This window comes from Osmia lignaria, chromosome 4 (genome assembly GCF_051020975.1).
Source record: "Osmia lignaria lignaria isolate PbOS001 chromosome 4, iyOsmLign1, whole genome shotgun sequence".
Classification (NCBI taxonomy): Eukaryota; Metazoa; Arthropoda; class Insecta; order Hymenoptera; family Megachilidae; genus Osmia; species Osmia lignaria.
Genome location: NC_135035.1, coordinates 11,881,917 through 11,908,453, shown reverse-complemented (window position 1 = coordinate 11,908,453; position 26,537 = coordinate 11,881,917). Strand labels below are relative to the sequence as shown.

At 36.8% G+C, this 26,537-nt stretch overlaps 2 protein-coding genes across 10 annotated transcripts; both read right to left on the bottom strand.

Moving 5' to 3' along the window:
* Nucleotides 1–2,196: 2,196 nt before the first annotated feature.
* On the bottom strand, nt 2,197–13,508 carry chico (insulin receptor substrate 1 chico). Of its 9 annotated transcripts, none has more exons than XM_034322928.2 (11): nt 11,282–13,508; nt 10,447–10,592; nt 10,083–10,371; nt 9,571–9,666; nt 8,852–9,163; nt 7,864–8,109; nt 7,700–7,788; nt 6,989–7,404; nt 6,489–6,900; nt 6,006–6,243; nt 2,197–5,799 (listed from the first exon to the last, which is right to left on the bottom strand). In XM_034322928.2, exons 1-11 carry the CDS (start codon nt 11,664–11,666, stop codon nt 4,835–4,837), a joined length of 3,594 nt encoding a protein of 1,197 aa, XP_034178819.2. In that variant the 5' UTR covers nt 11,667–13,508; the 3' UTR covers nt 2,197–4,834. The 9 variants fall into 9 exon arrangements, with proteins under 9 accessions (XP_034178819.2, XP_034178820.2, XP_034178817.2 ...); XM_034322929.2 differs by having other exon boundaries at nt 7,867–8,109; XM_034322926.2 differs by having other exon boundaries at nt 7,700–8,109; nt 11,282–13,506.
* Nucleotides 13,509–14,637: 1,129 nt separating this feature from the next.
* AGO3 (Argonaute 3) lies at nt 14,638–19,592 on the bottom strand. Its single transcript, XM_034322936.2, has 12 exons — nt 19,417–19,592; nt 18,444–18,810; nt 18,189–18,353; nt 17,921–18,119; nt 17,103–17,416; nt 16,758–17,019; nt 16,322–16,672; nt 15,996–16,246; nt 15,784–15,934; nt 15,500–15,700; nt 15,242–15,433; nt 14,638–15,170 (listed from the first exon to the last, which is right to left on the bottom strand). The coding sequence occupies exons 2-12, from the start codon at nt 18,806–18,808 to the stop codon at nt 14,841–14,843; spliced, it is 2,781 nt and encodes a 926-aa protein (XP_034178827.2). The 5' UTR covers nt 18,809–18,810; nt 19,417–19,592; the 3' UTR covers nt 14,638–14,840.
* Between the last annotated feature and the right edge of the window lie 6,945 nt (nt 19,593–26,537).

The following is a 26,537-nucleotide window of genomic DNA, read 5'->3' as shown; positions in this document are numbered from 1 at the left end:
ATTTTTCTTAGTCTCTCGCTAGATCCCCTTCCTTAAAAGCTAATATTGCACTCAAATATGTACAATACGTTTTGTTTAGTGACACCCTGTATGGTACTGTTATTATTAGAAGCTTTTATTTTGTTCTTGATTAAAGTCTGTTCACTTTATCATATAAGGGCTCGAAGCAATTCGACGTCTCTCGTTTACTATCCCTCCAAAATGTGGACAAGCTGATTGCCGTCGAGCTGATTAAGCAGCGATCCGTTTTACGAGGGTTTCGTTCACGCTTCAACCCCTGAACTTTCGTTGCGCATGTACGAGATACGTGGGTGGAGCTCGACTAGGCGTCGCGGCGTCAGTGGCCGGGCTTCCATAGGTACCTACAGGAGGGGTGGAAAGATCGATTCAGATGTTTTCAAGGAGAAACGCTACCATTGCTGCAGCTTCCATCTTCTATTCTTGATATAAGATAACCTTGTATCTGTCTAGGTACAATATGAAATTTTGCTGATACTTTTAGTTGAATTACATACGTATGTATGTACATATATATGTCAAAATGAAATTATTAAAATTGTACAGACTACCCCACGATAGACCATTAAAAATTGACCAGAGGAAGGTGGAAAATTATATCTACTGGTACGAGCATCCATCGTTCAGGCAGTCTAACCGTGCCAATTAAACAGTAATCGTAAAAGGCTCTAGAAACGAAAGAAAAATGTCTTTCTACGAATTGCTCGCGATTTAAGAAGCACACTTACCTGTGCCGTAACAAGAGCACGCTGTGAACGGTACAAAAGGCATGCTTGTAACAGAAACGGGCATCTATACAAGAAGGATGGTGCAACAATGGATGCTCGCGATACGGTGCAATTTTACGAGGAGTAAGGTCGAGCCGCCATGATTTAGGGTATGTTTACCTGCATTTAAGTACCTTGACGCGTCCGTGACGGCGAGGACGGGCCAATTTGGTGCAAATAAGGGAAACGCCGTAAGGAGGCTACTTCAAACCCATAGAATTCCTAACAGTTTCTGTAAACACGCACGTTCATCCCCCTATTCGCCCTGCTGGCACGTAATCCGCTCGAAATTCACGGCAAAACTGTTCCGTGAACAGAGTTTATCCTGACTTTTCCTACGTCTTTGTGTTTGAGTAGTTATACATATATGTACTCTTCGTGGACATACGGATTAGAGGATTTCTGTTCTACATTGTTGATGGTAAGTTAAGAGGGAACTATCGATGACGCGAGGCGTCCGTGTGTGATTAATCTATGAAAATTTAATTGCGTTACAATATGTAACGATTGATATACATATATATGTATACACGGTGGGCCACGCAACTGTTTCAGGTGATAACTCCGTTATTAACGCATTCATGAGAAAATGCCAAAGGAAGCGATGTTATCACCTCGAAGGCTTCTCCCTGCCGACATATTTCGCGCCCTATGTGTGTCGAATTAAAATCAATTTTGAATTTTCAAGTTTTTGAATCTTTTCAATTCATTTTGTAAATGTATTTTGTCATTTTGACATAAATCCTATTCCATAAAAATATTTCGCACAACATATTATAAAGGGAGAATGATGAGTATTCGAATTCCTAAATAGGTAATTTAAATTATTTAATATTAAAACAGGTATTTAGTTTGCCAATAAAATACTTATTATTAAGTATTATATAGTTAAATATTATATGTACATATAAGCCAACATTACCTTTCTCGATTTACACAGTTTCTCGTAATGTATAAGTAAAAATTAAAATATTGCCATTTAATATTTCCTAATTTTATTATTAGTTAACAGCATGACCTTCAAAATTAACAAAAAAAGGGAAAAAATCAATTATTTTCAAGAAAACATCGTATATGATCATTAACTTTGGTTTTCTAATTATCTCCTTCGAATCGAAAGTATTAATAATCGTTTAAAGTAAAAAATAAAGATAATAATGTAAAAACGAATGTTAATAAACATTACACAGTACGATTCGCATGCTTCGTTATCAAACCTGTTTATAATTATTAAAATAAGTCAATTAAGTTGGCAGTAAACGTTCATTATTCAAGAAATTAAATAAACAAAACAAGGTATATTAAAGATTCTAATAATAAAAGGTAGTTGTAACACATTAGTGTTGCTTTCAGCTATCAATATACAATACTATAAATTATACATAATTAAATAACTAATTATAATTGACGAATTGATTTTTCTTCAGAATAGTATTTTTTTTTTTTCTAGCGAACAATAAATACTGATACTCAATGAAAAAAATAAAGTTTTCTCGTTTTGACATTACAGAACAGATGCATAAAGTCAAAGAAGCTCGTATTTTTGATTTTCCTTTTGGTTCTTTCCTACGAGCCATAGCTGTAGGAGTAAAACATGAGAGAAAATCTACAATTACAAAATAATCAAATCCTCAAGTATTTCGTTTGCAAAAGAGTCTATATTTACATATGTGAATCCTTAAATCAAAACAGTATCCCTTTTCTCAACAGGAAACTAAAATGTTCTTATAACGCGATCTATTTCAACTGGACGGACATTTTGTTAATCAGCAACAAAAAATGATGAAAAAAAAGAAAGATTTCCTGTATGCATTTGATTTTAAATAAAAACCTTATTTCAACTAGTGTCAGTCAAATGATAATCTTAAACTGGACAAATGTACATGTTACAACGGCATTATTTATACAGTAATACAAATCAACACGTCATTTCATTATTCTCGAAAATCATCAGAGAAGCACATTCGAAGGAATTACTTTATATATATCGTATAATGAAGAATAGCAATATACACTGCTTTATTCATCATTAATATGTATGTGTGTGTGTATGTGTGTGTGTGTATGTATATATATATATATATATATAATAAATACAAATAAATAAATGTATATTTATTCATATTTACACATATATTTATATATACATAGATTTATAGCATATGTATATACACGATATGATATAATTTATAACCGAGAACTATCCTTAAACTGTATGTGAGGAGAAATTGTATGTCATAAAACTCATCTTTTAAAACGCTGGTAATATTTCAGAAATATTTTTGTCTCTTCTATATCCTCAGCAACAACACCGTTTTGTTAAGACTTATATTAATTTTTTTTACACAACCCATTATCTTTTCCTTTCCGGTTGTACCATCTTTTACAGAATACCCTGTAAATGCGTATGTTACGGAACATATGAGTAAAACGCACGTGTATAATTTAATATAAACGATAGTGAGATTAGCAGGAATCCTCCTCAGTTGATGAAAATTAGGTGGGATAACAATCGTCAACAACACAACTAAAAACAATATTCGTTAAGACCCATTTCGAATTTGCCAGAGATACAATAAAAATAATTTACTTTGGCTAAATTCGAAAGGGTCTTCAAACTGTGCATGCCATAGATGAGACCTTTCCAAAGATGACTTCCAAAATTAAAAATAGTATTCTTTATTATATGTACCTTTATCTTCAAAGTACTGGAACATTAATATTAAATCAATATAACAGTTATAAACTTTCTCCCGGTCATAATTAGCGCAGTTAAGTAGTACAGCACGCTATAATTACTATTATTAGATGTAGAAATTATTTTAATTCTTCAAATTATTTTTCCATCATTCTCTACCGCGTAACAATGGAATACGTGACAGAGGAATTCCGCCTGTGGAAAGATCTGCTGTAGAGTTTCAAACAGAGATGTTCAAGAAAAAACTTTGAGTTTCTTTCACTCAGATAGAATAAAGTATAGAATAAAATCTGTTCCCCTCAAATAGATTATGCGCATTTCTAATCTCACTTTCGCTTAAAACTGTGCATGTGTTGCAAATGGATCGTATGAAACAGTATTTCATAGGTAGTTTATAACAGATACGAAAATCTTGATAACATATACTCATATGTATATGTTCAATGTGAGCAGGTCTGTCTGAAATACGAGTTCCCTGTGACCTTTGCATCGATCCAACATTGTCGAGCACTAATTATTTCCTACGCAAAGGAACAATATGTCAATTTGCTAGCTCGCAATTAGTACTCATGTTTCTGGTGGTTTATCGTTGTACATTTCAAACGTTTCTAATCAAAGTAGCTAAAATTAACATGATTAATATAATATAACGTTAGATTAAATCGCTTTCAACGCTTAAAAATATATTTAAAATGAACCGATAAATACTATAATTTTCCATCAAAATCGAGAACATTTACTTTTCGTTTATAAGAATACTTATCGATCTAATATATTCGAAGGTAGTAAAACACATTGAACGAGATAAAATTTCGTTAGCTTATATCGATCAATATTACTCATCAAAAGGACATTAAAAAAAGAATAATAATAGCAATAATAAATTCACGTTTTGAACACGTTAAAACATCGGTAAGCAAGACATGCAAATATGCTCCAACCTCGAGTTCAAATGAACGCTTCAACTTACAACAATATTCCCCATAATCGCCATCTTGCGAATAAAAAATCATATCCGCTACGATATAACCAGAAGTATAGGCACTATTTTGTGTTTTTCAAATCTTTCATAAAATCGAAAGTATACGATCAATAAAATGATCATAATTAAAAATAAAAAAAAGAAAAGAAAAAATTGTTTACTATTTACAATTCGCATTAGTCAGTTTATGCACTGATTTTTTGCTAATTCAGCTCGACCAATGTTAGAACGATTGCCATGCTCTGTTGTCCTGACGAGCGAAGAAAATAAAAAAGAAAACTAAGGCAATGAGTCAATTCAGCGTTTCTAGACACGTGACGCGCGCGTTACACCGATACAGCTCTTTCATCCGAATTCGAGATAGCCGTTTTAATTTTGTTTAAGTTTGGCGAAATCAATTTCGGCGTAATTAAATCCTTCTTGAGACGCCGGCGAGACAGGCGCGGTGCTACCGACTTCCGGAAGGTCAAGACTAGCGTAGTGTAAGACTTCGGCACCAGATTGCACTTTATCCTGACACTCCTTTTCCAACGGACTCGGTGCAGTGCTAGGCGTAGGTGTCGGCGTTTCGTCTGACAATTTTGGCGAAGATGGTTGTTTTTCAGTGGTTGATTTAAACCCAGACAACGTGGGGCTGGTGTTCGGAGATGCGGTTATCAAACGTGGTGGTTTCGACAGGTGCAAATCGGAGAACTTCTTCGTTATAGCGTTCAACATGTTATCTTGCGAGGTCAACGAATTATTCACTTGATTAACTTGATTAACTTGATTAACTTGATTATCCTTTTCTGCAGGACTAGAAGGTCTATCGTTCGTTGCTTTTGGCGAAGTATTATTCGCTTCCGTTACAGAATTGTTCACTCTATTGTTCGCAGGTTCCACAATGGTACGGTCGTTGCTTTTGGAATTGGTGTTCAATTCTGACAATTCGTCGTTAGTTTTTTGATGAGTAAACGATTTCTCAGGCGACTGAGGGCTGTTCAAGGAGAAAGGGAAGATTGTTGCCGAGGAACCTGTTGGTGTTGCTCGCGGAGGCGACGCCGGAGTACTCGCTAAACTCTCTGACTCTGGACTTCCGTTAAGGGGTAAGAAACTAGGCGTTTTTATAGGTTTGTTTCCTGCTTGGATCGCGATCGGCTGCGAACGCGACTTCTCCTTGCGGCTACCTGTCCGCGTTGCTGGTTTACGATTGTTTCGGTTGCTCATATTCATGTTTATGTAATCTTGTTCCAAGCCTAATCTGGGTTTAAAATTCATGTCGACGTAGTCCGCTGGTGGACGTCGTGGAAGATCAACTGGCGCCGTTCTCGTGGCTCCTAAAATATATTTGAAATCTGTGAACATTAGTAACGAAAGAATATAAAAAAAAAAAAGTATGAAATAATAAAACAAAACAATAACACAGAGAATTTCAAAATGAGGCTATTAAAATAAAAGAACAAACCACGCTTTTTCAAGTGGTAGGGACAGGTCAAGCGTTGACAATCGAGCACGCGATACCGCGTGAGTGGCAGCGAAAGGGTTAAACGAATCGTTTTACCTGGAGGTCCATTTGATTGCACGCATTCTTCTTGCATGGGTGAGGAAATTAGTTTAGGACTCGTATCGGATCGTGACCAATCCTCCATTACACTATCCATTCTCATGTATGGCCCTTCTGCTTCTTCCACGGGCTTCAAAGTAGTAATTATTGGTTTATGCGTAGAAGCAGCAGATATATGAATATGACTATGATTTTGATTGGCAGTGATTGTATTATTATTGTTATTACGATTGATCTGAAAAATTTTAGTATAATAATTGAAACGAGCGAAAGTTAATCAACATTATAAATCAATTTGATAAATTTCAAATTCAGCTCAATTTAATGTTTGAGCAGTGTATCCAAGAGGTGTTATACTATTACAGAAATTATGCTAACTTCAGGATTCAAACGTCATGCGTTCTCCTCTTGACATTTTCAAAACTAATTTCACCCACATTCAGTATACCTTAATAACATAGTAATATTAATTAAAAGTACCTTATTTATGCGACTCATATCGACGTAAGGAGCAGTCGACGAAGGTGGCTGTCCAGGAGACATATCAACATAGGAACTGGTGTCAGTGGCAGTAGAGTATGAGTGTGACTGAGATTGCGATTGCGAGTAAGATGAAGGCGGTGAATTGAAAGTTGCAGAAATACTGGGTTTAGTAAAGTCTAATTCCATTAAATCCTCCATTCGCTCGGAGGTTATGGAACAACCAGAATTATGTCCCCAGGAACTGGACAGTAATGGCGCAGAGTTTGATTTGTTGGAATTTGAGTGTTCACCAGCACCAGGTAACGGTACAGTAACTACGTTCGATAGCCTTCCAATCTCAGGTTTCTTAGATCTGCTACCTACAGAAAAAGCTCGCACTCTACTAGCTTCTTGCTGAGCAATATCCAATCTATTCAACATAAGAATAAAAAACACAGTTATTACCATATTGTACTCATTACTAAAATATATTATAGAATTTAAATAAACCCTGGTACCTATTTTTACGATGCCTGTTCACAGGTTCCGGTCGAGACCCGATGGAATAAGCTCTCACTGGTCTAGCTTGTAAATCATCCCCAGGTGGCAAAAAGCTTGTTACTTTATCTAAGTGATATTCGGAGAATCGCAAATCTGTACTGGGTGTACCAGAAGTAACGGAACAACTACTGCCAGCATGTGACAAGTCATCAGGAAAGTGACCATTATGATTATGGGAAGGAACCATGTCAACGTATCCATTGTTTCCAACGGGTGCCATAGGTACATAACCTTCTGGTAAAGTATTTGATTCTTCGATGAGAGATGATGCACGAGAATGCGAATGACCTGTCCCTGCACTCATTGGCATATATACTCCACTACGACCGGGACTTGAACTGCAAGGGCTGCACATTTCAATGTAGGAACTTTGCTGAAAATTAAATGAAGCAGATATATTATTACCTCATCATTTCGTAATTATTAACTTCTCGATTGCTCTGCCATGGTACAGTATAAACTCCGATACATTTTCTTTATTAAGGATTATTCCAATCATGATCCATAGCTATACATAATTATATGTAAGTATAAAAAAAAGAAAAAAAAAAAATTAATCCATAAATACGTTATTTTCAATAAACTAGAACGCGTATGTACATCTTATGACCTTCTGTGAGTGAGTTTATAACTGTCTCATGTTATAGTCTCATCTCGATGTGACTCACCTGCGAGGGAGAATGAGACTTAAAATTTGGCGAATATTTGTGATGCGAATGTGACGTGGACCAAGGCGCGTAATCATCACCATTTTCCTCTAAAATAACAGGCTCGTCTGGCGTTAATGAATGTCCATATCGCGATACCGTACCCTCTTCTAATATATTCTCACCACCTTCATCCATCGAAAGAGATGATCCCGCTGAGTCCGTGGAACAAGCTCCAGAAGCGGGACTAATAGGCATTGATGAGATCGGTGGCGAGTATGATAGACCCCTCACGTACATGGAATGTGGTCTCAGTACGTGAGGTACGAAATGAGTACTTCTAGGATGACTTAGTACCGATGCAGGATGACTCTCGCTGGTGGTGCGAGCCCTCGATGGCAAACTGTCACATCTGTCGCGGCCGTTTGCACCTAGAAAGACATCAATTGAACACATTACCTTGAACAGTTCAACGTAGTCAAAAAAATTCGAAAAGCATCCATCCTCCCAGCATAGCAGCGGTTAGTTCATTTGCATGTTCAAATGAGTTTCCATAAAATCTGTATGATATTTACGCATATTTATGTATACAATTGGTTATTTTTCTTTAAACATATACAATGTGTTTTAGATCAAGCAATGGACAGTGATCAAAGAGATGACATTTCAAATGACGATAAAATTCAAATGGAAGATAATGTATATGCTCTGCTCCAAAACAAACAAGGAAGAAAGTGTAGCATACGGAGGAGGAAAAAAAAAGAGGTAATGTAATGTTACTTGACTGGAATGCTGTACAGAGGTATTCCATCAACCGCTTTGTACGATAAAAGAAACTAAAGGAAGCGTTACTTCGTTACGAAGTACCGTGCAACTGGTCGCATGCGATATGGAAGCTTGCACATCAACAACGGCACGATCGTCTCTAGAGACAGACCGTAATTATATGACATAGCAGCAACGATTCTGATTTCGAGCGTTTTATTTTTGCGACTCAAATTCCGCGCAAAAGGAATGAAGTAGAGAAAACAAGAAAACAAAAGAAAAAAGAAAAAAAATAGAAAAGTAAACAAAAACAGAAAAACAGGTTACAGCGAGGCAAAGACACTAAAAGAGGAATGAAAAAGAAATATCTCTTGCTGATTTATCGTATGACGAAACAAAAATACATACAGCATAAAACTGATCTTTTAGATGATTGCATTTGATTGATAATAACGGCAGCTAAGGGCAGCGACAGGGTTCTCTGATGGGATATTGTAGCGGTCGCGGTTGTGGTGGTCACAGTAGCGGTCGTAGTGATGGTAATAGTGGTGGTGGTGGTGGTGGTGGTGGTTGTTGTTGTACTTGTTGTAACATGAACGGATTGGGAATTATTGACGGAATGGGGATGACTCGCTACCGAATGACGACGTCTAGTGGTAGTGGCACAGTTGGTATTAGTCGAGGCATTCCCAGCAGTCCCAGCCCCGGTACCAGCAACGACTGCAAACCATACAGCTTTGACTGTCGTACTACTTTTGCTTTTCGCCTACTTTGTTTTTATATAAATTTAATAATAATCGAGGTTTAACTAAAGTATTCTAATCGATAAAACGAAAATTTTCCAATTGTGTAGGATTCTAGCTTGCATCCCCTTGCAATCCCTTCTTCAAACTATGCAATACACATTTGTTTTTGTTCCAGTTCTCATGTTATGTACAGCTATGATCAGTTTTATTCTCAACTTGTTTCGTGTTTTCCAATGTTTGATTCTTATACTTTTTTCACTACATTCATTTTATTAAAAATAAAAATGGCTATTTATAATGAATTGAATACACTTATAATCCTTTAATGCCCACATTTTATAAGAAACAAAAAGCATACAACTACAATGACAGAAAACAGACCCATGACTGTATTGCAAGAAGAGATACTCTGAGTCTGATTAGACTGCTCCTGTTCCTGTACTGGATCCACCTGCTCCTCGTGCGTCCTGTGTTCCTCTGTAATACCCGCAACCCATTTGTGTTATTCTAAAGCTGAGTTTTCAATTGTACATTCAGCTGATATGTATTTCAAAGCATATAGTGTGGCGCAGTTATGGTCTGGTGTAAAGAAAAAATTGATATTTTGGACAACTTACATATGGATTGTAAAAGGAATTCGTAGGATGATTTCTGTACAAAGGAACTTCTGTACAAAACGTTTAGTGTCCAAAACAAAAAAAAGTAGAAGTAAAACATACACAAAGTATGATTAAACATATAACAAACTTTTAGTATTTTAAAGGCTATAAACTATTTATATAACGAAAGGTCTATTTTACAAATGGTAATTGTTAAAAGTAATTGCAGTTAAACCATAACTGATATCATGTTTAGATATGCAAAGAAAATTTTCCAGAAACGTTAACACGTACCTAATGGTGAAAAATTGTGAAACTTTTGTCCAGTATGACGACGTTGTAAAACATAGATTGGCTTGCTGGCCTCAGTTGCTGAAGAACTACGCCTTCTTTGACGTGGATCCACATCATCTTTGCTACTATTAGAATTGCTCATGGCATTCATGATAGCAGCATGCATATTATGTGCTATATTATTATCTTCAGCTTCCATCCACAATTCACCACCACCAGTGACTGCAGAACGACCTACTTCCATATAGAAGATACGATCCATATATCCACACCGTCTGATGCAAATTAACTATTAAAAAGAAATTCATCATCAGTTAAATTTCTTGCATGTGGATGGACTTATTTCCACAGGTAGTCAGCTTACAGGAAATTCTATAGAATCTGAATTATCCTTTGCCCCAATTTTCACTAGGCTTAATGTTCGATCAGTTAAACACAGCCTATAGGGACCATGGATATTCTTTCTTTCACCCAGTCCTTTTTTCTGCATTGTAACTTGCCATACATGTTCTGAAACAAAATATTACATTTACATACATCTCACTATAATTGGTAATGTATGATATTGTACTGTGAAACTAACTGCCATTATAATGTTCAAATCTACCATAGCAGATTTACCAAAATCATATATTAAGAATAGCCTTACAATGTTCCCTGATATAACATCATCAGTATATAAAAAGTACTCAAAATACATTTTTTTAATATTGAGATATAATAATATCTACTTAAAATATTATAATACATTATTAAATGTATATAGTATATCGAAACATTGTTGGTCTATACTTTATTTTGTTTAAAATTTTATTACAAATATAAATCAATAATTGTACTAATATATATCATAAGTAAATGTTGAAAAGAAAAATACGATCGAGAAAAATTTTCTTTTCGCTTTATCAAAACAAATATACATACTTCTTATTTTGACCTGTGGTCTCTTTATTCTTTGTCGTGAAATTATAGACAATGACGTATTAAAAAAAAAAAAACAAAAAAAAAATACAAAAATACAAAAAAAAAAACAAAAACAGGTAAACAACTGGTTTGAAAGTCCAAAACATGGCAGTTTAGTAGCTCTCGTACTGATAAACACCAAATGTTTACCTAAAATTTTCGAAAGCTTTTCACGCGTAAAACATTTGTCTTCAATATGCGACCTAATTCTAATTCAAACCGTAATAGCGCATTACCAAATATAGGCCGAGGTTGCTCTCCATCGGCTACATCTCCACTCTGAAGTAAAAGCATTGCTTTCAACCATTCATCCAGTTCTTTTTCGCTTTCCAAAATCAAACAGAAGCATTCGTCTTTCGTGTATAATGCGATAACGTGCTTATGCTTGGTGTCCACGCGTTTATTGATATTAAAGCAGCTGTCTAACAAGATGCTACGTTTAGGTGGCTGTCTGTTCTCAAACTTCTTTTTGCTATCGTAATACTCGAGACAAGCAGGATATCCAGCAGCTTCGCCTCGTAGCACGAAGAATTTCTTCTTTTGAGTTTTCAATTTTTTCACATGTCCGGAGAGAACAACGGGACCTCCCGAGGGGGAGGCTAAACCCCTGCCCGAAGACATCGTCGCGGTGACGATCGAAAAGGCCGTCGTCGTCGCGATGAAAATCTTGCGGGTCCTTTAATGACACATCACTCTGTACCATTTACGTGGTACAGAACAGTTACGTATAATCAATTTGTCACGCGCATCTTCTATCAAAACACGCTATATCGATAGTCCATTGTGGGGAGAAATGCGTGGTTCCCACCCACGTTGTCCGTGAGTAACACTTCCGTTATAAAGGATTTTTAGCGAAAGAACGCAAAGCGAATATCCGAAGCAATCCAATCGTATATCACCACTTTCGTGCACATGACAGGAATTCGAAAATATGTATTTCAAAACTCGCAAATCTTATTGTTGTGTTTTTGCGCAACGTGTCTACCGTCCTGCTTTTATCACGGAAAGGTTGTCGTCGATATCGTTGTACTCGAGACACGCTAACGGTGGAAGCACGTGTCGGGGGTAAATAAGCAATAACACGCCACCACGGTGCATGTGCACTCAATGTGTACTAAGGGCGTCGTATAGATCGCTCCTTCCGATGCAGCCCGTGAGACAAGCGTGTACTACTATCGACTGACCACGTTTTCCGAGGTTATGAAATTAGGAAACACTTGATCCTCCAACAAAAACCGGAAATCCTTTCTACCAGTTCCATGGAAAACAGGGATCGTGTATACCTGTTCTGATTTCTACGATGGCGGTTCTAGATGGGCTTAAGTTCCACCTGTCACGCAATTTTGTCTAATTTCGCCCGCCACGATTCATCGCTCTGATATCCCAGAGGGGATTGTACGCAACTCGAGGTCAATAGTATTTGCAACTATTTGCGTATTTTGCATTTAATTAATGTCTTTATCGAAAAGACCCGCTGAAATCTTTCGGAAGTATTTTTCTGGGTTATAAGGCTTGTGCACCTGTTTATCGCGTCGAATAACACAATTTACTGCGTGGTCCACAATGGTTGGCGCGTATACACACAGAAGCACATATAAAAGAAACGCTTGTATACACGATGATACAGAAAAGACGGAGGAGACACACGCGGGCGTGTTCACGTGTACATACACAGCAGAAAGAAGTGTGTGTGTGTGTGTGTTCGCGCGCGCGCGCGCACGTTCCGTGGCCGTTCGCTCGTACGTTTAGAGGAAATACGTAGAGAGGTAGAGAAAAAGAGAGGAACGGGCGATACACACGCAGGTGGGTGGTTGAACCCCTCTTATAGCTGGTTAGCGCGGTATAAAGGTGGCCTGCTTCGGGTAAATAGGCTATTGTCAAGGGCAGTACGATTTTTTCATGCGCAATAGTAGGCACATCAAAACACGGCAGCATTCCAGGTCGATGAGAGAACGCACTTCTCTTCTCACACCCCTTATATATCGAGCACTTTACGGAAACACGCGAATGGAGTTCACGATGCGGTTAACAACACTACGCCAACGTGCACGGCATGTCCTGGGCACAAACTCCTGTTTGGAAACAGGCAAAATCTGTTCGCGACAATCACATCTGCTCGAGGTGAAAAATTCGGATCTCCCTTCGTACCCACCATCCCTCTCTTCCCCCTACCGCCCGCGTGCGAACGACAAATATCGCGTCACTTGTGATCACCAAGTTGTGTACTCTAACTGTTTTTCTTGAATAACCAAGTTAAAGATCACTTAATTTTGTCGTTTCCTCGGTACACATTAATGTTCACAAACGACACGCACGTATCTTGAACTTTTTTCCGTCGCACGCCTAGACAGCTAAATAGGCGCTCATGTCCATATTGTAAAGGTCATGTGTATGGTAAGCTCCGCAGTTGTAAACAAGATGTACGCAGGCGCTAACCGCTCGAATGGCGGCGACGGCGGCGACTCGATACGCGATACGCCACGACCGTAAATACACATCCGTACGTATGTATGTACGTACGTATGTACGTATTTACATACACATGCGGTTGTCTCTTTTGCAGTGGCGTAACTATCCTGCCGACTAAACACCGCAATGCGGTGTATCCTTTCGGAAGTCGTCCGGCTTGCGCTACATCCTCTTACAAAAATCTAAGTAACCAGTGATTTAGTTTCACCGCAGCTGTATACATATATACTAAGTGAACTTACGTATCTTGCTTATAAAATTTCTTGCAAATTCATAGTTGTTTCACCTTTTATAATTAAAAATAACTTAATACTATTAGGGATAACAGTTACGTGAAAATTACATGATGAATGATATAAAAAATATTTTTATAATTGAAAATGTGTATAATAATGTTTGAGTAATGATATGAATTTTTGTCATTACAATTTTTATTACGCCACTGCTTCCTTTAATGTCTCACACTGACATAGAGCGTCATAATATGTATAGAGACATGCGCTTGCACGAACACGTATGCGTGCTTTCAAGTCAAGGTGGACGACTATGGATACACGCATTTCGCTCGCGTCGTTCTGGGTATTGGATCCTCATCGGCAGGGTCGTTTGTAAACACATACGTAAGCACATAAATAAATTCCTCTCCACTAATCGGCCATACTAATCGTTTTGAACAGTGCTAAAGGAGAAAATATAGTTTCTAATAAAAAGTGATGCATAATGTTGCACAACTCGCAAAGTAAACATAGTCATGGTTAAATTTGCATGATATCAAAGGCCGCAGATAAACGTTATTCGTGTAATTCATTGGTCCTGTTATAATATGTAAATTAAGGTGAAGTATGTGTTTCACAAAGTAGTTGAAATATTTGATATTCATGCACAAGGTCCAGAGTTCGTACTCGTCCAATTCTGAAATCTTTTCCATGTGATTCATACTCTGTGTGCTTAATGATCTAGGAATTACTTAAACCATTAGCTTAATTATTAGTAATTATTGTACCGAATGTTATCACTTAAAAAATAGTGATAAGTCAAATCCAAGTAATTAATTGTAACTGTTGTATTTATGAAAAAATATAAGTATTTATTTTTTTTCAAAGAACAACAAATTTACTTATACATAATTATGTGGTATGAACTTAAAAATTGCTTCACTTACATCTTACAAAAAAAATGTAACTTTGTCTATTTACTTATAATACTTTTCGAAACTATAAAAAAGTGAATTATGAAAATCTTACGTCGGTATAGATAACTATACATACTTACATCTAAATGCAGTCAATATTTTAGAAAGATAAATCAGTCATAGATTGAAATAACTTACAAGTAATAGAGTATATTAGAAAGCGATTGATGCGGTTCCAACTGTATGTTTTGTCCAACAAGAGATACTAATTTGTGTGCATACTGACATGGAGCAGGAACTTTTATGGTACCTGGCCAATTATAATATAAGTGGCACAGCTTATACGTTAATCGTTGTAAATGTTCTGGTTTCATATTTTTATTGTCGTAAGCAACGATATAATGCGTCGGTGACACTGTACCCTGGCGTATGTTTTGAGAGACTAAATAAAAATCGTAGAGATAAGGTTTCGTTATATAGGAATCTACGATTGTTCCTGGTGGAGGATTTTCCAATCCCATTGGCTAAAATAAAAGACATTGTATGATTAAAAAGCATAAATTGTTAACGCTTATTTTTTTCATTGGTAACTTACCAATTTTGCAAATAATCGCGTAGTAATGCGTTTTTGAACTATTATAACAGTTAACGTTGGCTGGTAATTCGGTTCTATATTTTTCAATATAGCCAACAATTGTTTTACTTCGTATTTAGCAACTGTTTCTATTTGACCGTCTCCAACACCATCGCGATATACAATAATGCGATCTGGATAATGTTGGTTATGCTGCGATAAGAAACACATTAATAACGAAGAATATTATTGCATATAATACACATTAGCACAACTTACTTTGTGGTAAGCTTTTAGTGCCGAAATCATGCAGATTTGCAGCATATCTATTAATTCTTGATGTTGACCTTGTAGACAAATTTTACTGTGCCAAGTTGTTAATAATTTGTCTAGACTTGCTACAAAACCCGCAACGCTACCTTTTGTTGACTGGCCAATGCCTGCATGATACACATCTATCCCACATATCATGCAATTATCCTAATGCAGTAAAATTGATCGTTTTGTTTCTCTTGAACTTGTTTTTTAAAAGTAAATTATAAATAGAAATATTTATTTCATACCATTGGTATGGCCAATGCCCAAAGTGCTCCACCTAGTTTACAATTAATTTGTAGCGCAATTTTTTCTGTTATGCTTTTTAATTTGTCAGCCCGACAAATAGTTCGGGATATTATTACTTGGGAAGGTACAGGCATTTCGACGCAGCACACTCTAAATATCGAATAAAGTATTTGTAGTATATAATTTTTAATTGTCAAAGATCATATCATACCTTTTTATTGCAGAATACCTATCGGTTCGATTACTTGGAAGTACGATCACCATCAAGTTGACATGTTCTCGTATGTTATTTCGTAATGCTTGTAAAAACGTTTCAATTCTGTCATCTCTCAGAGATATTAATTGTGGTTCTCTAACACATATGCCCATGACTTTAGTAACATTTTTCAACATTTGAACAAACTCCAGTGCGCATTTTGAATCTCTTTGACAATGCAAGACGAACCAACTATTTAAATTAAGCTAAAAATATAGTTGTGTTGTTGAAAAATGTTGCATTATTATAATAAATACATTATGATGTAGAAAAACACTTACAGTCCTCAGTAAAGGATTTCTACACGCAGCAGAACTCCATTCCGCTGGTTTCGTATCGGACCAATACTTGCAGTCTTTACCGAACATAATAGTCTCGGGTTCAAAAACTCTACCTTTAAATTCTGCTAAATCAGGTTCTAATTGCAACCCCCATTCAGCTAAAATCTCCCGCGGTATATCGTTATTTTGTATTTCTTGCACAAAATGTCTAAATACATCGCGTCGAGCATTAGGAGTCATTTTAGTTAACGCATCAAGATCTTTCATTACTCTAAAATCTGAACGAATACTATCGCTCAAACTTGCTGTATGACATAATTCAGGAACCAACAATATCAATTGTTCTCGTGTCTGTACTTAAAATTTTCCCAGTAGAAGTAATTGACATTTATGTTTTACATTAATTTAATTATATTAACAGAACAACATTACTCACTTCACCCGTAGGTAATTTAGTTTTACCATTGTGAACCAAAAGCGGCTGCTTTGTATCCTTTATTTCTAAATTCCAATGATATTTATAATAATTTAGTAATGTTATTTTATTGCCTCCCTTATCAAACGTGTACGTTGGATTCTTATCCCACGCTATATCATCGACACGGTAAGTTTTATTATTGTATTTTGTAAAAACCGATAGACCAATTAACTCCCTTGTAATAGCATCCTTAAAATTTGGTTTATTTCCAAATGTAATCCTGTATCGTGTTACTTTTTATTAATATTAAATTAATTTTATAGGGTGAATACTTAATAATAGTATAAACCTTGTAAACCTTACATCATGTCACGTACTGTTTCCGTACGCATAACACGATGACGTGCATCTATACATAATTTTAAACCACCCTCATATTCATTGATGGCTGTGACATAACCGGGCCACACTTCTAATTTATGTTGTGGCACAGAATGTATTCCCTTTGGGTTGAAGCTATGTTGGCCAATGCGAACTAAACTAAGGGCTCGCATAACACGGCCAAGTAAAACATTAAAGAATGGAATGTTTTCTGACATACTTTGCTTTTTTTTGTATATCATTGTTAACATTACTTTTGACCCATCCACCGGATGTATAGATTCAAAAGTAGTTGTCTAAAAGTAGTTGTATGTCATATATGTGTTTATCTATCCATCTATATTTCATATCTTCTTATTATAGTAAAGATTCGATGAAAGCGAAAAAGATTGGTACGATAAATTTGAAGAACTCATCCCTACCACTGGGGGGTATACCCTTTGGAATGCTATGAAGTTCGTTTGCTGAGTAGTGTAATATGATCTTGAAATCGGATATATCATTGAAATAATACTAATGCAACGACTGAACTTGGTTATTTTTCATTTTTTTTCTTATAAAATTTTAAATTATACCAAACACGATATAATTTGTACTATATTTACTTGTTAAATTAATGATAATAAGTTTCGGTCACAGGGAAGAATAGGGAATGAAAAAAGAAAAAGAACTCGTTGTCCTTTCTTTCATTCGAAGCTGTCGCCAAACTTCTAATAATATAGAAACTGCACGATGTAAGCGAAAGTTCGGTCCCGAACACTTCGCTTTCATCGAATCTTTACTGTGCTATCATTACTTACATCCTGTTTTAACTTTTGAGGTAAATACAGTGTAACTCCATCAAACACTTTTGTTCGTCCAAGCGCTTGTAAATGTTGATTAAGAAGTTTTCGGCGAAGTGGTCTTGAATCTATGTCGGGATTAAATTTAACTTCATAGTTAAACAGTCCTTTTTCTGGATTTAACTTGAGATTTATATAGTTGCCACTTAGTTGTATCCTGAAAATTAATTATCATTTAGTAATCCATTTTATAGTGATAGTACTAATCACAAATATTAATACTTACGGTTTTCCACCTGTTCCCTGTCGAGAAATAGGTGGAGGTTTTGGATATGATGGTTCAGAACTACTTGTACGCTCATGTAATTTAATGTCAGATAATTTGCCTATTACACCCTCATCAGTAGGAGGTGGTCCAGAAACTTTTGACTGTTGAGGCTGTTCAACAGCCCTAAAAATGTATATTTTATTGTTTAAATGTACAAATATTTTTCATAAAATACAGAAAATTACAATGAGAAATATGTTTTAAAACACATACGCAGTGGTTCTAATTCGGCTTAATAAGGATCCTCTGCCTATATTTGGTGGAGCTGGTTTAGGGCTTGGTACTTCTGTAGGTCTCATTCCTTTTATTACATTTAATAAACTACTTCTGTCACAGCCCACTGTAGAAGAACTTGCTGAGATCATGTGTCTTCCAACAGTGGATGGAACAGCAGATTGTGTTTGGCTAGGTATCACAGTAGGAATAGTTGCTGATGTAGACTGTGTTTGACTATGTATGCCAGAAGTGCTTAATGTAGATTGTGCTGCACTTTCCTTTTCAGCTTTGTCCTTCTCCTTTATTAATTTTAAAAGGAGAGCTCCTCTTCCTTTACCAATCTTTTCTTTGTTTCCCTCCATTTCTTTTTGGATATATTACAAAATATAGTTTAACAATAATTGTGATAAAATTATTAAGAAATAGGTTTTATATTTATTAAATATAAATTATAATTAAATAATATAAGAAATGTTATGTACTATTACAAGTATTATATTATAGAACTAATTGCTAGAAGAAAAACATTAGAGGTCACAAAAACTTTCCTATGTTTGTTTACAGAAATATTTTCTCTTTCAAGGATATTACCTTATTTCTTAAAAAACATCTACAACCTAATCTATAGTATTATATCAATGATACATATTGGTAACAACGAAATAAATATACCACGTGGTATGAAAAAATAACTTAGTGTATATGAATAAAAAGAGAGTGTAAAAGTATTTATTAATTAAAAAGAAATTTAAGAAAGGTAAATACAGAAAAATATAGGTTATCTATTAATACAAGAAGAACATTACTGAACATTATTGGAAAATACTGCATCTGGAACTTTTACGTTCTTCCGGAAGTAAATCTTCTATTCCTTTCATATTGTTTAAATATATTTATACAGCATGATCATATCGTTACATCTATAAAAATTTAAATAGTAATATGATAGTAAGTTGATAATGATACTTACCTTTTATATGAGAAAAACTGTATTTCAAGGAGCGAAATAAGAGACTAAATACTTGTACTTAATTGTATCAAAAACTAATTTATAATATTGGAAGTTAGATACGATGTCTCACACGCTTTCTCACTTTACACAGTTACCGCCGCTTTTAGTTGTGCTAAAACCACCTAATGCAAAGAGGAAGAAAGAAATTTATAGCCAACCGATAAAATATCTCTATACACTGGCAAACAAAAAAAATATTTATTTTAATCAATAATTATCGCATAGATCAAAAAGTAAAGCTTAAGAACGATATTTATTTGATGTTTGCTATTATTATAGCGGTGAAAATATAAAATACTTTAAGATATAACACCCATTTTCTAGAAACTTTTTGTAAATTTGAGCACGCTCGGCGTCGGCTGTGGCTCGGCGTCCCTCTAGGGAAAATGGCGGTCTAAGCCAATGGCGGGGAAGGCGTCCCGCCAAACTATAAAAGTTTCCTACCTAAGGTAAGCGGTGATCGAGCGATCAATCTTAAAATTATTATAATTAATTAATTCATTAATTAATTACTGGTTGGATCCTCACAAAACCTATATTAAAAAGTTGCTATGGGCATAAAGATTAAGAATCAACCATACGTCACAGACGTCTTTGCGCTTAACTAAGTATAATTAATTATTTTGACAATCGACTTTTGAATTGAGCTCATTATTCATTTTACTGGTTAATTAACGAATCGACTCGCTTTAGCGACTAACTATTTATTTGAGAGAATTTTGTTCTTTCTCGAATACAAAAGTATCTCTGGGAATTAGTATCATACTCACGTGGTGGGGACACGTTCAGTAGCATCTTTCTTTGAGAAATTTCCTACTACAGTAGGGAACAATCGTGTCCTGTAAATCAGCATACATTTAATTTTCAATTAATTGTAATCTTCTTAATTTTACAAAATGTAAAGCAAACGTTTTTCCAAATATGTGTGTTTCAAAACTTGAGGAACTTGTAGAAATCTCTTTACAGAAGAAAAAAGATAATTCCCTGCTACGCTCTCCACAATAGAAACGAGAAAGTAAAAAACAAAGAAGAAAAAGGGAAGGGATTCAGACACATAAACTCGCAGAAATGGCAGCAAGTCGTTTTGCAAAGCCGCAACGTACGATCCGGCCAGCAGCAGTCGCGCTAAATAATCATAACTCAGAGAGACATTTGTAACGCCAGCCTCTCGCTCGTATTTATCGCTGTTGTTGGACGGTTTGTTGCAGCAATAACGGTAATGGGCCACCCCCGCCTGGCCACCACCACCCCTTCGTACCACCCCGACGACCCTCGAATCCGCCGCCACTGGCGGCTACCCCTTGCCGAGCGATTTATCCTCGGGTAATTAGCACGGGTAATAATTAATGCCGCCGCGCATTGTGCTAATTATCATCGGAGAACCTTTTAAGAAATGAAAGAACATTCGAAATAAAACAGAGAGAGGCTGAGAGGACGATGGGAATGTTGGATGGGGGATGTAGAGAGGGGAGGGTACGTTAGGGAGATAAATAGAATGGTAGAAAGATATTTACAATCCCGGGAACGAGTCTCTGTTATAATAAGTGCTAATGAGAAAGCACTAGAAGCGTTAAAGGTGTGTAGAAGTTTAGACCGAATAGAAATTTTTGGAAGGATTTTTAATTTTTGATTTTTTGGAGATTCATGGTAATTTGGAGGATGGGGTTGGATTTGGAGCAATTGGTATTGAGAGTCGAACAGTAAATTTGTTTTTACATACAACATTAAAAGTTGCTAGCCAACGTGTTAATTTCCATTATTTCAAAATTGACGGTAACCCTAAAAATTCCTCAAAATAAAAATCTCCATGGTGGTCACTCATTCTGAAGACTCCATCGTGGAATAATCGAAAAAAAGCTCTTTCTGATGGCGACGAAGTGGAGACAACTAGATGTTCAGGGGTGCAAGGGGTAAAAGTAGTGGTGTACGAGGGCGGAGAACGGAGAAACGTAGCGAGTCGTTGGAAGAGGTCGGGTCTACGGGATGTTTGCGCGCCTACATATATGTATGTATTCCGGGCTCGAGTAAGAGGCTGCTGGCATTCGTATACAGCCAGGTAACGTAGGAAACGTGAAATGTGTACGTGTGACCCCATACAAACGACAGCCAACGTAGCCAAGCAGCTATCCATCAGGGTGCTTTTGTCGCCCTAATGAGAGACTGAATTATTCAGCTTAGAGAACACCCCTCTCTCCGAGGACCCCTTTCTATCCTCCTTCTGCTGCTTGCACCCGCTGGAAAACTTAAGAGTTCCTCGTTCATTCCGGTGCGTAGGTTAACGTGCGCTCTTCATCCACCAATTTGATGGAATTTTCGTATGGAAGAATGTTTTTCTGGCTGAGATTTCAGATTTTGCGGTTGACATTTTTTTTATTGTGCTTCTCGAGAATTATTGTGTGGGGGGTGATCAGAGGAACAGTGGAATCTCAGCCATCGAATTCGTTCCTTAAATTCTGTCTTTGGAGGCAGCGGCTACGCAAATCCCATAAAATATTCATCGTCCATCAAGGGAGAGCTGCACGAAGGTCGCATCCCTATTAAATCTAACGAAGAGATTTTTCGCCAGGTTTTTTCATCCGGCCGGGTCTGTCAACTAATTTCCCCGGCGATTTTAAAATCATGGCCGTAGTAGCGTCGATTCATCCCTGCATTCCCGGTTCCTTTTCAAAACTGGAACGTGAACCATAAATGCTTGAACGGCCTTAAGACGTCGTTTTACTTCGTGGAACGTATAAATACGAGCCTTTACCTAGCGCGACCTCTTTCATATACATATAACTTTGCCCCCGTATTGCACACGTTCCTGGCGCCTATGCAAAGCTCATTTCCTCGGAGATAATTGCACTGTGATATCGTGAAACTCATCCTTTTTGTGTCAGACACGGGGGTAGAGAGATGGAGGTAGCTCGGTTTTATTAAAGTTCTTTGCACGTTGATGCCTTACTTTTATGCTACCGTTTCACGCTGGAAAACTTTCCAAAGTAAGTCGATAAAGTTCCTGGTAACTAACCGGTTGCTATTCCAGATTTTTCTGGAAACACGTTATGAGCTTTCGTACGGCTAAGCTCTTATGATTATGCAGAAAAATATGGGGTAAATGTAAGGTAAAACGTTAAACGTTGTTGGGATTGCTGTAAATTTAATAATAATAGAAAAATATTTAGAGAATTCTGAGTAACAGTAACAGTATTATTTATGTTAATTTTCAAACGTGGCAAGTGGAAATTTTCAATTGCAAAATGAAACAATCGTACTTTGAATAATTACTATCTTGCTGACCCATATTGCCCATTTTTACTGTGATACTAAACTAAAAAGATAAATACAAAAATTCGAAGTAAAAAGGTTTAAATCGAAAAATTAATAAAGTGCCTTAAAAATCGATTTTTACATTAAATCGAATAAAATTAAATTTTACTTAATAATTATACTGGAGGGTAAAAAAGATCAATTAAGTGTATACCTTTTGAAGTAAATGATTTATCGAGTCCCTGAACATATGCGTTCCGTGTTTTACCCTTAAATAATCATATGGGGTTGCGATAATGAAACATTTAAAAATATACATTACCTACACATTGAACACTTTCATCGTCGGATAAAACTTTTGCCTCTGGCTATTCATCAATTAATCAAGCGTATTATCACGTCCTGTTAATGTAATCAGAAAAATATAAAACAATTGTAGTTTAAAAGGGTGCAATTTCATTAAAGTTCTTAAAAGTATGGGTTTAAATAAATCCATTCAGAGACTAGAACAATACATCCAGTAGAAATTAGCCAAAGACCAAGAAACTTTGTTCTCATTCCCAATAGCATCCTGGAATCCACTGGCAAATCCCTTAAAGCAATTCTCGCCACCCCATCACAAGAAGAATTACCTTCGCCATTGAAGGATCGAGACGCCTCGAAATTGATCAAATTTCTGTCTCTGGCGTAACGATCCGGACCCAGGAGGTAGCGAGAACAGACGTCGGTCTAAGGGTGCGGGTTGAGAGTCCGGGAGGGGGTGCGCGAAAGACGGACGGGCCGCTACATCCGCAAAGCTATTATAACCGCTCGAGCGAATCTCTATTAAAACGTGTTTACACTGGCTTAGGGGTTGACTCAGGCCGCCCCTCCTAGTCCTTGGTTTCAGCCAACTCGGTTCCGTGCCACTCCTGCAGCATACATACACGTGTGGCCAGGGTTTCTCGCACACTTATACATCTAGTAATGCCTATCTAATTGTCGCGTGTATGAATAGTGAATCCCGGAGCACTCGAGGCTATGAGCCAGATCCGAGCTAACATAAGGGGAGAGCCATATGAGCTAATCTATATTATGATAGCCCGACCCGCGGGCTTCTAGACCCCTCACCCCTGCTGCATCACTCCCTTCGACCAAGCAAGCTTTCTTCCTAACCCGTGTTTCAAGAGAGCTAGCCTCATTGGCGTAACTAGAATTTTTGTATGGCCTGGGTTAGCTCCTCTATCTTTACTAAAACTGTTTAGTGTTATTTAACAGGTTGATTATAATGGTAGGCACTGATAGACGATACGTTGTTATGCTTCAAATGTAATCTAAGGGAGGCTGCAACTCCGAGCAGCCTTTAATTACCTTGTTTATGTGACAAAGTCAACAAATGAGCACCATACCAATTACGGGTTAATGATATAAAATAAAAAATGGAACTAGATCCACCCCTAGGCCTCTATCTAGTTACGCCAGTGGAGTTGGTCCATATTGGGATGTAGCTTTATTATTACCTAACCGCAGCTACATATACCTTTTGACGATGGATAGGATCGCCATAGATTCCCGCGTGTGGACTCTATTCAGATTCTTGTGGATGATGGTGGGGATCGTTTTTTAAGTTGCCTTCTTTCTTTGGTCTGGGTAATGAGATCGTGGTTACTGATGTTTGAGCTCCACTATGGGAACCGTGAATTTACGTGCTCGGCGGATGCGTAAAAACGATGAAGCCCTTAGGTGATAATACTTTTTGTTTGTTCGTTTTCTTTTATATGTAAGACGGTTTGAGAGGTACGTAGTTTGGTTTTCCTTGGGGAACAGGAGGAACTTTGAAAAAGAATTCCTAGATTTTGGTTTCTGTAATATTCAAGTAAATTTTACTTTCTAAAATTAGGAATTAAGATTTTTGTAATCCTTTGGTACTCTTTGAAATACACGAGTGGATAGAATTTTTCTTTAATATTTTTCTTGAGAGATTTTATAATGATATGTGTCATTTAAAAAGAGTTGAAGATGCAATCACAAATTATTACTTATATTTAACATAGTTATTAGCAGCTTATTGACGGATTGAGGCAAAAGTGTCCTACGTAGTGGCAGAGCTTCATTAAAAATGATTGTCTGCGCCATTTAAGCATCCCCTTAACGTCGTTCCTCTGTCTTTACATTCGACAAAGGGCCACAAAGTGTCGTAAGCTTCTGTTAATTTATCACGACGGAAGTCGAGGGTTGGAGTTGCTCCTCGTAATATCTCTCCGCCCATCCCTTTCTTGCATCGTCGTCCCTCTTCCTTCCGCCTTGCTTCCGGCCGATGCAACCGTTTCTATTTTGTATACAAAAGACCTAATAGTGGTAAACGTTCAAGGGTGCTTCGCTAATGTTCGCCGATTGCTATTAAGGAGCATACACACGTGGCTTTTAGTTAAAATAATAAAGTGTGAAAATACAATATGTATGTACAAGACAAGAGACTTTGGTGATTGTCATTGCGATTTGAAAGCATTATACATATTTTTAATTATATGATGTATATGAGTGTGCGATTACGCTAGGACAAAATAATCCCACGTCATTTGCCAAATTTCACTGTCGCATGAGGATTTACAATATAATAGCAGCGAATCAAACATTGCTGTATTTATTGCAGGGTTGGACACTTTTTATTAGATTGGAGGAAAGTTGTATTTGTAATATTATTTGGAAAATAATATTTCATTTCAACCTTTTGTAATGTCTTTGTTAGATAATAAAAAGGTAGCATACGAAGTACAAATGGCAAATAATCGTACAAAGTTTATTCCGCTTCTGGATACGGTTAAGTGTAGCGTATCAAAGGGGCGCGTAATCGGGTGGGCGTCGCAGAAGGAAGGGGAAGTGTATGGCGGCATTTGGGAGCGTCGGGACGCCGGACGTCGCAATCTCGACGTCCCGCCCAGCCTTCCTCTTTTCGTACCACTCGACGTCTACCATTGTGATGGTAATATCCTTGGGTCTGGGTAGTCAGACTCGGATTTATCGTGTAGTCATTCTGGAATTAGCTTTTCTCTTCAACGCTCTTCATTGAAAGCCGTTGTCTTCTTACTGGAATGATACAGCGGTCGTTTATTATTCCTGAATGTCGATTTATGCGATGAATGAATCTGTTTCAGGATACTTATTAACTCTTTCACTGGTATTGGTTATTGATAATTTATTGGGCTTTCATAATGGAGCGATTAATATTGCTATAATATAATTTATTTATTTGGAAATTTGATTATGGAGATTATTACATGAATGTAATACCTACGTGGTAGCAATTGCAGGTTTATGTTAATTGTATTGGTATTAATTATGTTAATTACGAGATATTGACATGTTATTATGAAATAATTGTCTTTAGGCTAATAATATCATGTGCCTTTTAACATAATTCATCTCATTTCGTTATACACTTACAGATGTTCCCAATGAATTCGCATTACATGCATGTTGCATGCAGAACGTTACATCATCTGCCATTAATATTTAAAATCTAATTTCACCCATATTTGCAGAAATTAATTTTGTATCACTGAAATCACTTAAAATCTCCTACACCAACCTTACACGTTCGCAATTACTAGAACCATCGCCCTGGACAACAATTGTCTTTGGTCCACGTCAATGCATCCTTGAATCGTCCTGTAGGATCGAGGGGCGTAGAAACGTGGTAGTAAAAGAGGGAAGAAGGATGAAGAGGCACGATAGACACGCTACGGATACCGGAAGGCAAGAGCCGAGGTTGGGTTGAGGGCGCCATTACGTCCGGCCACCCTTCGGTCCTCCACTTACCCCTAACGACGTTCCGGGCAAATAAAAGTTGA